Raw genomic sequence first — 13,916 nt, 5'->3', positions numbered from 1 at the left:
GGCCGCACTTTGTTGCTTTACCATCACATTGAGACGGGCGATGCTGCCCCTATTCGATTAAATTCGCATCGGATGAGTCCTGCGGAGCGAGAACACGTACGGGGGGCAGTGGAAGACATGTTGGCTGCGGACATTATATCGCCATCTAACAGCCCATGGGGCGCTCCAGTCGTCTTGGTTAAGAAGAAGGATGGCAAATTGCGATTTTGTGTTGATTTCCGCAAATTGAATAAGATATCGGTGGCAGATGCGTACCCCCTGCCGCGTATGGATGACTCCCTCGACGCATTGTCGGGGGCTAAGTTCTTTTCCACACTGGACCTCTCTTCGGGATTTTGGCAGCTTCCCCTTGACGAGTCCTCACGGGAGAAAACCGCATTCCGTACGCCGCAGGGGTTATTTCAATTCAACTGTCTCCCGATGGGATTGAATGCGGCCCCTGCTACATTTCAAAGATTGATGGAGCTCGTTTTGACGGGGTTGCAGTGGGAGACGTGTCTTATATATTTGGACGATATTATTGTCTTCAGCCGCACATTTGATGAACATTTGACGCGGCTGGAGACAGTGTTCACGAGGATGCGTTCTGCCAAATTGAAATTCAAACCAAAGAAATGTCACCTACTGCAACGGTCCGTCCGCTATTTGGGGCACATTGTGAGTGCTGAGGGAGTGTCCACGGATCCGGAAAAGACGGCGTGCGTCCGGGATTGGCCGACTCCGGCCACCGTGGGGGATGTTCGGCGGTTTTTGGGATTTGCCTCGTATTACCGAAGATTTGTGCCGGGTTTTGCGACGATTGCGAGGCCCTTGCATCTCCTTACGGGTAAAGGACGGAAGTTTGTTTGGGGACAGCCGGAGGAGGCGGCCTTTCGGAGTCTGCGTGATCTATTGGCCACGGCCCCAACATTGGATTATCCCGATTTCGATCACCCATTCATTCTTGATACGGACGCGAGTGACACAGGTATTGGGGCGGTGTTATCACAGTCTAAAGGGGGTGTAGAGCGTGTCGTGGCGTATGGTAGCCGAGTCTTGTCTCCTGCGGAAACCCGCTACTGTGTCACTCGCAGAGAACTATTGGCGGTTGTTTTTTTCCTACGGCAATTTCGACCATACCTCTACGGTCGTTCTTTTATTGTGCGTACGGATCATGCGGCCTTACAATATGCCCTTAAAATTGACCAGCCATCCGGACAGTTGGCACGTTGGTTGGACACGCTACAGGAATTTTCCTTCCAAATTCAACATCGGAAGGGAGTGCGCCATACGAACGCTGACGCACTTTCCAGATTACCACGGCGTGCCCCTTGTAAATGTGAGTCGGGGACGCATAGGTGTTCGCCGATTCCAAACCCCCCTCAGCCGCTTACGTTGGCCGTCGAGAAGTCGGACACTCCGATGGAACCGGGACCGGCTGACGGGGTTTTGAATCTGCCGCGGTCTGTCTGGATCCGGGAACAGATGATGGATGAGTCATTGGTGTCCTTGCGGAAGCGGTCTGCTAGGGACAATGGGAGTCCGAGTACGGCTATGGGGCCGCAAACCGCTCTCCGAGATGGTCTGCTTATGTGGCGGGAGGGGTTCCAGGAACGTTGGCGCCTGGTGGTACCAACGTCCTTGCGATTCGAGTTGATTAGAACCCTCCATTGTGACACTCTCTTACATTTAGGGGTGCAGAAGACCTTGTTGACGTTGCAACGTCATTATTTTTGGCACGGCATGGCGACAGATGTCGTAGGGCACGTGCGCGCGTGCCCTGCGTGTGCACGACGTAAGCCGCCGAAACATCCTTACGTGCCGCCTCTCCAGTCGATTCAGGTGTCTCGAGTCAATGAATTGGTGGCACTGGACATATTGGGACCTTTTCCACCATCGGCGAGGGGTAATAAATATTTGCTGGTAGGGGTTGAGTACCTCTCCCGTTGGCCGATGGCCTGGCCGTTGCCCGATCAGTCGGCCGCGGCCATTACCGACGCCTTTTTGTTTGGGTATATTATGGATAAGGGGGCGCCTGAGAGACTCCTCACGGACCAGGGCAGGAATTTCTCTTCTAAATTATTGGCGGAAGTGTGCGCGGGCCTTGGGACTAAGAAAGTACGGACATCCCCATACCATCCGCAGACGGATGGTATGGTTGAACGGCTGAACAGGACATTGTCTGCCATGCTTTGCCATACCGTGAGTGAACAACAATCAGATTGGGATCTGCACATCCCCGGGGTGCTTTCGGCGTACAGGATGACGCCTCATGCGGCTACAGGATATTCGCCGTTTTACCTTATGTATGGTCGGGAAAACGTGCCGCCGGTGGATGTGCAATTGGGAACTGGGGTGAAGGGACCTCGTAAACCACTTCCTGAATACATTCAGGACACGGTTCGCCGAGTCACGGAGGCGCGGGAGAATGCCCGCGTGGCTACGGCCAAAGCCCAGGCCCGGAACGAGCGATATGCGCGACGGTCTGCGGGGGAGTGCCCTTGGAAGGTTGGGGACCTAGCCTGGCTTCATTGTCCACAGGTACGTCCGGGGACCTCGCCGGAATTGCACAAACCCTGGCATGGTCCCGTACGCCTCATTGCGGTTCCCAACCCACAGTCAGCACGCGTCCAGATTGGGTCTCGTCGCTGGGTTGTGCATACGTCGCGCTTGAAACCATATGTTGCTCCCTTACATGATGCGTCATCCCCCAATGTTGCCTTGCCGGGGTCTGTTGCTGCTGACTCTCCCCTGCCTGCGTCCATTGATCTTGCTAGAGCGCCTGTCGTACCTGTTCCAGACAGGCCGGCCGTGACATTGCGGGGGACGAGGGGCCCTGCTCGGAGGACGCCTGCCAGGTCTGCGGGACCTTCGAGCCCTGCAGCCCTTCCGACCCAGCTGCGGGCACGGTCACAGGACAAGCCCAAGACTAACTCTTTAGGGACACGGGACGTCGGTGGACTTCCAGCTGCGACAGGGGGATTACCCCCTGTCATTCCTCGACTTTCATCGCGTTCCCGTTCTGCGAGTGGGCCGCCGACCGTCCGGGACGGGCCGGCGACCCGCACACGTTCCAAATCGCTTACGTTTCGTTGATTGTTGCTGTCTTGTTATTTTTTTTCTTACAGTTGTATTTATTGCATGCTTTTTGTACGTTCGTTGATGTTAATTGCGTTGTTGTTGTTGTTCTTGCTGTTACATTGTATGCTTAGTGTCCTTTAGGGGGGGAAGCTCGGTTCGCCGCATTACGATTTGCTATTGGTCAGCCGAGGTCGGCTGGGATTTTTCTACGGGGGAGGGTGGTGTAATGCGGGCGTAAGCGACCTTCCGGATGTGACGTCACGGGGGGTGGAGTCATGTGACGTGGGTGGAAGGTTCGGGTCCTTAAGCGGGTAAACCGGAAGGGGAGGGCAGTCGGGGTGTGAGCGGAAAAGAGTGAGGCCACGGGGGCGAGTGAGAAGAGGGGGGGCACCGACGGCCATCGGGAGCCAACCCCGAAGACAAGAGGAAGCTGCGGAGTGGTGTGCAGCTGCAGAGGAGACAGCCAGAAGGGCTGCGTGTTAGAGGCAGCGGTGTGGCTGCCAGGAGGAGCTGCGGAGAGAGAGAGAGACAGCACGAGGCTGCCAGGAGGTGGAGAGAGAGGAGTTGCAGCGAGTACAGCCAAGGGGGGCTGTGTGAGAGAAACAGCAGCGGGGCTGCTGTTGTGGATCGGGCCGACATTGGAGTCAGCACCGTGGAGAAGCTACAGAGTAAAGACAGCCGTGTGGGTGTACAGCACGAACCGAATAAAGGACACTGAGCCAGACATCGTGGTCCAGTCGTTTATTACAATATTATTAATCAACGCTTCGCAACGAGTTTTCAACGTTGTGATCGACTCTGATTGGCTTAGAATGCACGTGCTCTGCACAATAAAACCAGCATGCTTTGCAGGCGTTCGGAGTGGCAGAGGATTGGAGATGTCCGAGTGACAGTAATTGCATATTTCAATTTAAAGCTTTCGTGACTGCAGGGATTCATCTTCTTGGTTCTTTCGGTATTAAAGAACCAAGAAGAGTAATTGCATATTGAAAGAGAGCCATGAATGGGAAACCGTTTGCTTGCTCTCGTCGTTGGGAAAGATTCTGCTGGTGTTAGAATTGCCAGTGATTGTGCGAAAACTAGAAATAGCAGTGATTGCGTTGATGTTGAAGTTCCCCTTTCAACAAGCTGCGTTGCCCACTTTATTAATGTTATCGTTAATGGTTAATGCACCTCTCATTAAGCCAGCACAACAACGAGTTTCTTCCGCGTCGAGAGTTCTGCACAGAGTTCTCATTCGCACGGTTGGCTACGTGGGGTGCGAAAGAAGTTTAACATCGTACACACACAACACTGCACTCGCATGCCCCCTGACTATCACTGCTCAACACTCGAACGGTCCGTACTCACGACACACAGCTCCAACGAATGCACGCGTGCCCACAGGATGCACAGACATTTGCCGCTTATGGATGTCCGTCTTGTGACTGGGAATGCACCGATATCACCCTGGTGGTGTCAGTGCGACAGCACGTGCGTGACGTCGTCAGGCACGTGCGTGACGTCGTCAGGCAGGTGCAACGTCTCCCCAAGATGCACCTTCACCCCCGGCTACCAGAGGCTACCAGAGGTGAGAGATGTAAGAAAGCAACGAAAGATTGCAAATATTTTATGTTTAATTAAGGGTGACTTCAAAGCTAATGGGGGGAACCTGTAGATCATTCACATTTACATTTTACAGGGTATTTTGTTTTGTAATGTTGAGATTTATTGAAGCAATATTAACAAATAGCATTTATTTATTTTAATTGGCATTATGGATGTGCATTAGAGGGGAGATGGTGGCGCAGTGGTTAATGTGCCATGATAATCATCACGTGACATTGAGTTGTTTTTTCTGGATTACGGCTCACATCAGTGGCGAGTGATATCTGAACTGGTCCCTCCCCCATCCCCCAACTTCACCAACCCACACGAACCAGCGTGGTGAAGTATGGTCAAACCACCCACATTGCCTGAATTGTCAAGGCGAGGCCTTCATCTTCCAGTTGATTAATAAATGTCTGTATAATATTACTTTTAGTGTAGAGAGATCCAGTAACCAGTTGAATACTAAATAGTGTGAAGATTGCTAGTGGAAAATAACTGTAAACGTATCTTTGTCAGTGGTCGCCTAACAAGGCGCTTTTAAAATATAAAAATTTGTGATTTTTTACTTCATTGCTTATAACATTTCAAAATCTTCACGGATTTTTTCAATGCACTGGCCAAATTAAATTAAGTGCATTATATTCAAACAAAGTAAATTTAGCGGGATGTGATACAAAAACTATTGGCTAAATCCAATTAAGATGTGGCTATAAAAATTAAATTAAAGCCAACTTAATTCAACGATCTGATGTGGTGTGTCTACTTATATGTGCGGAAAGCTCTTTGTAGCCATTACAGAAGAGAACATCAAATTTGTAAAGGCAATACTGTTTTGAACATCCCACACCCTTTAAACAATGGTGACAGTCTATCTGTGTTTGTTGTGCGCATAGCAGAGATGAGATCGAGCAAGCATTCCAGAATCTCTGTATATCCCTCGCCTGGCTGATTTGCTTTTGTTTTGATGAAGCGAATGCTATTGAAAGGACACAGAACAAATAGCTTCACATGCCTCAGCTTCAAGCATTTTAAACCAAACTGCTCGCAGCTAAATTTAAACTCTTCCACAATCGTTTTAGGACAACGTTTAGGCTGCTTGGACTCCTTGGCTCTTTGATCTGTTATGGTTGCTTTTCCACGTTCAAGACTTCAAAGTGATGAATAAATAATGCATTATTGTTTACATAGCGTGTGCAAAGTTATTTTGTTGGGTTAAGGTTTTGCTGCCCGCTATCGTGGATGAATAATTTAGTTAATAACATTATTCCTGAAGTTTTTGTGACTTACAAGCCCTATTTAATGTTCGTGTATGTGTACACGTCTTCCCTTTGCAGCCTCAAGCGGCTCTCAGTCACACCGCGATCGTACACAGTCCACGTAACGACTGCTCGAGTCACCAAGGTTTCCGCAATCTTTCACCATTGCACTCATCCTAATTGATGGAGTTAGGAATTCAAAAAGATTGCACAGGGACTTTGAAGTGAACGCGTGTTCTAGCCAGCTAGCAGCCCAACAAACTACTGCATCCGTTTACAATACAATTCCACCAACTCAACGTTCTTAATAAAACAGATGACGGTCATTAAGATTCGTCACATTCGAATGGAAATATCGTAATGATTGAAGGTCGTAGCAGCAGCAGCATGCTGAAATATAGGCCCATTGAGACGTGATACATTGGCTCTTTTGCAAAGGAAACCGTGGCTACAGCAAGGTGCATGCTTAATGAACGTTTATCCAGGCGAACAGAAAAGTAACACTTTCCATGCAGCATAAACATATACATTTCAAGGGGTAACTGCGGCATGTATATGAGTACCAATGTACAATAGTTTATTTTTTTGGTTCTTTCGGTAATTCCTGCAGTCACGAAAGCTACAAATTAAGTTTGAATAGTTTATTTGTTACACTACCTATGCTTGTGAATTTTATAACAGGTTCTTTAGCATCATATTTTCAATCTAGGTTATAAGAAACAAACCTTCAACTCGATAACAGCAGTAAACTTGAACAATCTCACAGCAGGTAAATTAGTCATTACAAAATGTCCAAATGTTGTGTCTTCCTACAAAACGCATGACCGATAATTGAAACCTGTCTAACACCTTATTCAAATTTAAAATATGTGTAATTCGGTTCTCCATAAGTATCAAAGTAAGCGGATAATATTCCTTGCAGATCTGTCCCTCCAAGTGAATAGTAAGAATATATTTTTGTACATCCTATCAGCCACTGGGTCTCTTGGGAATGCATCAATTCAGCATAATTGGCTCAACAAAATACAACTCTTGGCTAATTTCAACATGCAATGGCTCATCAGCAGGGTCTGACTTGCTTCAACCAATGCTGTTGAACTGCCAGATGTATGCATGTATATTGTACTACTTTCATACCATAAGTAGCCAACCGTGCTAATCGGAGGTGCAGGGGAAGGATAAAAAGCTAAAGACAAAAAGCAGGTCTATAGAAATCAGTTTTCAATCTAGATTGAAAAGTGCGTAGCTTCAGTGGCTTCCTAATATTAGACAGAAGAGCATTCCAGACAGCCACAGAAGCGCATCTGAAAGCACGCGATGCAGTGACTGCCTTTGTTCAATGGCTCGCCAAAAGCCAAAGCGAGGATGTTCAGAGTTTGCATGATGGTTTAAATGATGTTGATTAGCAATGATCCTGTTTGTTTGAAATGGGTCCTTCAGTAATGGAGAATACAAGTAACAAATACGCAGACTATACCCATTCTTCAATATCTGTCACAAGAAGTTGGTCCCCTATTAAAAACAAGGGGTTCCTTCTCGCGGTGCAGCGTAGGACCTGGTCGTTCATTCGCCGCGCGAGCTGCCCCTCTCCTGTGTCGCACGCGCCGAGGATGAGGCTCAAGGGGATATCCACTCTGGACCTTTTGGGAGCACAGGTAACAGCCGGGCACATCCCTGAACTGCGATATGAGATGTGAAGCAAATTGACCACTGTTTTGCGCATCTTAAAGAAGTTTTCATTCAGTGCACGTGACACAACCTCATTTGGAGGAGTGCTGTGTCCGCGATGGGGGGTTGTGTGCCTTCAGAGCCACATCGACTGAGATAGACCTGGTGTGGTCTTGGACTGTCGTTGTTTTGTTGCCTTGCACACGCTTGTATTTTGGTCTTGAAAAATATGCAGGAATTGATGTACGCTCGCAATTTGTACTTCCATATGTTAAATATATTTCCGTCTTGCTCTTGTATTATTTCTTGCTGTTGTAACTTTCTGACACCTGTGAAAAAGAGCTTCATAGCTCATCAAATTCCTTTAGAGCTCAGCAGATGAATACAGATTCTGATTCTGTCTCCTGTCCATTTGCCTGTTCCTTTTGAATTAAGTAAATACCAAATACCCAAATAATATGAAGTAAATACGCTGCAGTGTAACGCCATTTCAACCAACGCAATTTTACTGACATTTTTACGGTACGGTATTCTGAAGTTGCAATCGTGTTGTACTCTAAGACAATCAGAATATAAATTATTTACTAAAACTGAAATAGAACAACATGTGTACTTTCGGTGTACACGACTCTATGCCTAGGTGACACCGACAGGGTCGGCATGTGCTGGCAGCCCACTCGTGGCCACATTCCAGCTGTTGTCTGGCGAAAGCCCCGTCTGCTTCTGGGAGTGCAAGTCCCAGTTCCAGACCAATCTTCTTTGATGTTGCCGGGCCATTTTTTTCTCTCTCACACATCCTCTCTAGTCCTTGTCCCGGTGATGTTGCCAAAAATAAGAAGGTTGAGAAAAAAATCCATTTGTCCATCTTAACTATGTGAGCGAAGTAAGCAAATCAACTAAATAAATATTAAACTATTTCAAGCGTTTTTTTTTATTTTACCAAGTAAGGCCCACTGAGCTATCTAGCTCTTTGTCAGAAGCGACCTGGCCACAAATGATAGCTTAACGAAGTAGTTTATCACGTAGAAAACGTATCGCAGCCATGTTGAGTCTAAATGTGGAGGGAAAAACCAGCGGACCCAGATAAAATCCACCCGACCACGGAGAGAACAGAAGTGATAAACACTTTAAATGCATGGATATACATTTAAATGCTGATAGTTGATTACTTTTAATGTCAAACTATGTACAGCATGGCATCGTGGAACTGTCATGTCATCCTCCATGTGCATACTTTTGTTTGTATGATATTTTTTCGTCGAATAATTGTTTAAGTGGCTTATAACAATCTCATATCGAAATTTACCTGTCATTTTCATGGAAACACACCCATTGGTCGTTTAATTCGAGCAAGACTGTGAAAACCTAAACATGTAAACGCTATAATGTGAAACAGATGTAGGGAAACATTCGAATTACATGCCAAGTATTAGATTTAAGAATGTACGATTTTATGTCCTACCTTAAAATATATATGCGTTGTTTTCTCTGAAATAATTGCTAATTGTGTCAAAAGTGGAATTTCAAAGGCGTGTATATTAGAGCCTTTGAGTTCGGCACAACAAACATCTGCATATCGTCCTGGAATGAGGACAACGTGGTTGCGAAATTAATAATTGGCTTATTTTGGTTTGCATTGTGTAGGCATGATGAAACATTTTCACGAGAACCTTCCAGCACCCGACAGAGCCAATCGAATCAAGTTGTCAATTGGACAAAAATTCCAAGTGATTTTTTTAAAATTAAAAACCAGAATTGTTGAAAAGTGGGCAACATTTTAAGGGTTTTGTGTACGATGGTTCGCTTTCGTGACTGCGGGGATTCATCTTCTTGGTTCTTTCGGTAAAGTCACGTAGAATGGAAATAATAAAATGATAAAAATAAAACATAATAAAATAATTCTCACGACGTTTCGGCCACAACGCAAGCAGCCGTCCTCAAGTGGATAGCGGGTCTGTCGAGAAGACAGAGTCTGAATGACAAGCCCCAGGCTTGGAGCGACTATTTAAGCTGGGATGGAGGGACGAAATAGTCGCTCCAAGCCTGGGGCTTGTCATTCAGACTGTGTCTTCTCGACAGACCCGCTATCCACCTGAGGACGGCTGCTTGCGTTGTGGCCGAAACGTCGTGAGAATTATTTTATTATTTCCATTCTACGTGACTTTACAGAAAGAACCAAGAAGATGTTTCGCTAGATGTTACAACCAATATCATTAGGTGTCAACGAAGCGCTCAACTCTCGCGTGAAAGAGCTTCCTGAGCCGGGTTCCTGAGCCGGGTCCTAAAGTCGGTGCCATTGCTTTTCTGTATCTCCCACAATGCCGTTCACTGCACAGTACGTCTCTTGATCTGCTGATCGTCCCCCCCCCCCCCCCCAAATGATGGCCCCGTACTGACCGTCGATTCTTCGTGAAATGCTCCCGCCGTCTGGGACTCCATTCCCCTTCATATTATGTAGCCGTCCAATAACCGACTACTTTAAAAGCGCACCTGTTCCAGCAAACTGTCAACTGACTCGGAGCTGGGTCTTGCACCTCCTCTGAGTTGCATGAAAAAATATGCGGTCCGTTCACGAAATTGTGAACGTTGAACGTGGGTCTACTGTTATTGTTCGTTACAGTCTGCTTATTTTGTGTTTTTTTTTTGGTTTGCATCGTCAAAACTAAAGTACGTTTCTGTTTTATATTGTAACCATTGATTCTTGAAAGGGATTCTTCTGCTTAAAATACGAGCACAGAATCTTGGATTTTAAAGTCGATTGCGTATAAGTAATGCAAATTATATGGAAATTATACATTTAAAATCAGTTCGTTTAACACGTAGACTTTCGCGACCAATATCATCCATAATAGAGGTTTTTGGGTTAGATTGCGTAAATATATAAATGTGTCGTTAAAACCCCCCACCACCCGACACAGCCAACTAGTAAGGGTTGTCACGTAAACAGAACATGCCGATTCATCACTAGTACAGCACACCGGTGTATTGGAGAGCCAAGCCACAACATTTACGAACTGAGTACGACGTTTCGCCAGTACTTACAACTAGCTTCATCAGGCAACAGCCAGATTTGTGGAGAAGTCTTACTGTTTAGTTCCTTATATAGAGGCGTCGATGTGTTGACAACCCTTCTGCGCTCTTGCACAATGTGGAGGGGGGGATTACTGAGGCAATGTACATTATGCATGTGCATTATGCGAGCCCTTTGAACTTGTCCTTCCTGTCTATTGTGTTTTTAAAATAGCCCTACCAACGGTAATCCCTATTGAAGTACGTTGCCCTTCGTTGGCATGCATTTAATTCATGTATTATTTGATGATTAGCTTCCACGCAGCACTAAGACCGTAGCTATCCGAACGGTTAAAGTTGTTTTGATTTATTTGAATTTCGATAGATTCTCTAATTAGTCTTGGCCAGTAGTAGATAGTTCTCAACAAAACTTCAACATTATCGAAATCAATTGAGTGTCCTTGTTGGCACGCGTGTTCTGTGCTGACAGTTGTATTTGGGAGAATTTAATATTTCTCTGATGTTATTTTAGTCTCGTGCTGATCATTCGTCCTGTTTGCCCAACATAGCATTTGCCACACGTGCAGTTAATCCTGTACACATCTTCTGTTGATAGCTTCGGTAATACATCGTTTGTACCAGATATAAAATTTAGTATTTTATATTGTCAAATCTGACTCGGATGTTTTGTTTTTCCAAACATCTGGCTAGTTTATCAGTTACTCCCGCAATGTACGGTATTTTGCTTGTTTTAATTACTTGGGCAGTTTCAATGCTCTTGTTATTTGATTTGGTTTTGGTATTCAATGCTCTGTTGATTTGTGCATCATTGTAACCATGCCTTTGCAGCGCTTCTTTAACATGTTGAATTTCACTTCTCAGATTGTCACCATCTGACATTTTCTTAGCTCAATGAATGAGCGTCTTGATAAGAGAAGATTTCTGTGCGGGGTGATGGTGTGACTGCATTCAGATAGGCGTCAGTATGCGTTTTCTTCCGATAAACACTGTGTTATTTTACCATTTCTACCCCGTCCTAGCAGAATATCCAGAAATGTTAGAGTTCTGTCAGCTTCCACTTCGATGGTGGAAACTGACAGAACCGCTACACTACCACTCCCCCCCCTCTTTCCCGAGCTCTGATATGCACCTTCTGCGTGCCGTGTTTTGAGAAGCAGTCACATGAATCCAAATAATCTGCTCTGTATAGGAATATGACTCAAAGCCGAATGATCCAAGGTGCCGTGTGTATTCACACAACCAGTTTTGAATTCACTTTGAGCCCTTGCATCTGACCTCGCGGTTTCATCTCTGGACGGGAATTACTGTAGCCGCTCAAGTCGGGTGTGAAACTTTCAAATGTTACCATGAGCATCGTGATGGGCGTGACACCTAAACCAAAAACAAGTTGCACGTGTGTGCCACGTTTTAAAACAAAATGTCTACATTATCATTAGCCCCATATTTCGACATTGAGTAGTACCTCGCTATTCGCGAGGGATATGTTCCGGAGATGCTCGAGAATAGCGCATTTTGCAGATAATGACAATTGGGCTCCGAAAATTAACTTCGATAAATACATTAATAAACGATGAAATACATGACAATTATCTCATCACTTTATCTCATCAGTTTATCTCGCTCTCTCGATGCAGTCGTGTAGAGGTTCCAGATGCGATTCCCAGGAATCGAAAATCGCGCGTAGCAAGTCCTTGAATAACGTACATATATTGAACTTGTATCACACCAAATGTAGTCTACCGTGCTAATCGGAGGTGCGGGGGAAGGAAAATAACAGGGAAGACTGTATACGTATCTTACTGTTGACAATCGCCAACTCCGTCTTAGAATTAACCACGTTACTTACTGGCCCGATTTAAAATGATCACGTTTCTTCGTTGAATCAGTTGCTGTTACATTGGCTGTGCATTAATTTTAATAGCGCAATAATGAATATTGCCATCGGCCGTTAAACTTGTCAAGGATTGAAAGGAGTTAAATCAAGGCAGAGTCGACGGCTCCATACAAAAGCAAGCGCAACGTCCTTTGTGTGCCCCTTTGTTAAATGTCTCAAAAGTATGCCACGGTTCAGATTCCATTATGAATGCCATCTGCAGGGTAAGTTAAATCACTGGTGTTATGTTCCAGATGTATTCGACTCACAGTATGACTTTAAAGCACACACTCATTCGCTGGCTGAACTAATAGCCTTATACCTGGATGGGCATAGGGTCGTATGGTGGCATGATATATGAGTAAATGCTGTCCAAATGTCAAGTACTGAGCGCAGCAGCCGTACCATTGTCCTTGGGTTACGGCATACTTATGTTACAACATGATGAAGAAGCCAGGCCTGAGAGTAGTATCAGGCAGAATTATGTCCTGGAATATAACAGGCTCTTGGCATTTAAGCGCCGCGTCATTACCCAGAAATACGGGGTGTATACGATAAAAAGTTAATTATAAAGCGCACTCACAGAGTCTCAAGGTTGTGCAGGCCATTGAAGCAGCGATCACCAAGGCTCTGGATCTGGTTATTGTGCAGGTGCCTGGAGTAAGGGGTGGGAGGGCACAGGGGGACCACTGGTTAGCAAACAGCTCCACATTAGCCTGAAAAATGAAGCAGAGTTCCTAACCTCCCAAGCTCACCCTTCTCAGCCTCCCACTCCACCACCGCACCCCCCACTGTGACGCAGGCCTGCACCACGTCGATCAGCCAGGGCACGCGAGAAACTTTGTCTCCCTCTGACCTATTAAACGAGCGACAAATCGCCCATTAGTTCATGCCTTTTCATTTATTAGCCCCCCCTTTGTTGTTGTTGCTTTTAATCTGCCGCGAAGGGTCCTCCCACGGCAGGCAGGAGGGCAGAGGTGGCGCGCGATGCCAACGCCGCCTACCTTCCACTGCGCCAGCGCCGAGTTTTGGCAAAAACATTGGAGGCTGCGCCGAGCCCCTTGAAATTAATCAAGAAAAGAAATGCGTAATATTAATCACGCTCGACTTTCCCAAGCACGATGAAGACGAATGAATTCTCCCTACTGTTCTGTTTACGTGCGGCGATAACGTGCGCAACGTAGCATTTGAGAGAAATACTGCAGACCTCGGGGTTTGCTTTGAGACAAATGAAGGGGAGGGGGGTAGGAGATGCTTCCAAGCTGGTAAAAAGGGGGGGGCCCTCAAACGCAATCATAGTCAGGGCCGCTGCCACGAGAGCGCTCGCATTGAGACAATTCAGTGTGCCAGCAGCGTGGACTGGCCAAAGTGTGCATTTAATAAGCACCCATCTCTTCTGACATCACGGCAATGGAAATGCCAGTGACGCAGATCTGCCA

At 46.2% G+C, this 13,916-nt stretch overlaps 1 protein-coding gene across 2 annotated transcripts in view; it reads right to left on the bottom strand.

Moving 5' to 3' along the window:
- Positions 1-13,916, bottom strand: part of LOC144720210 (leucine-rich repeat-containing G-protein coupled receptor 5-like) — a 145,415-nt gene that overhangs the window by 33,627 nt on the left and 97,872 nt on the right. Inside the window, exon 6 of one of the 2 annotated variants that reach the window (XM_078596724.1) lies at positions 13,061-13,132. The exons of the other annotated variant lie outside the window; for it this stretch is intronic. Within the exon in view, the coding sequence (XP_078452850.1) occupies positions 13,061-13,132 (72 nt within the window). The remainder of the gene's footprint in view (positions 1-13,060; positions 13,133-13,916) is intronic. 2 annotated transcript variants of the gene reach the window in all.

This window comes from Lampetra planeri, chromosome 8 (assembly GCF_965212315.1).
Source record: "Lampetra planeri chromosome 8, kcLamPlan1.2.h2, whole genome shotgun sequence".
NCBI lineage: Eukaryota > Metazoa > Chordata > Hyperoartia > Petromyzontiformes > Petromyzontidae > Lampetra > Lampetra planeri.
The sequence above is the reverse complement of the archived record's forward strand: the minus strand, read 5'-3'. Positions and strand labels throughout refer to the sequence as shown.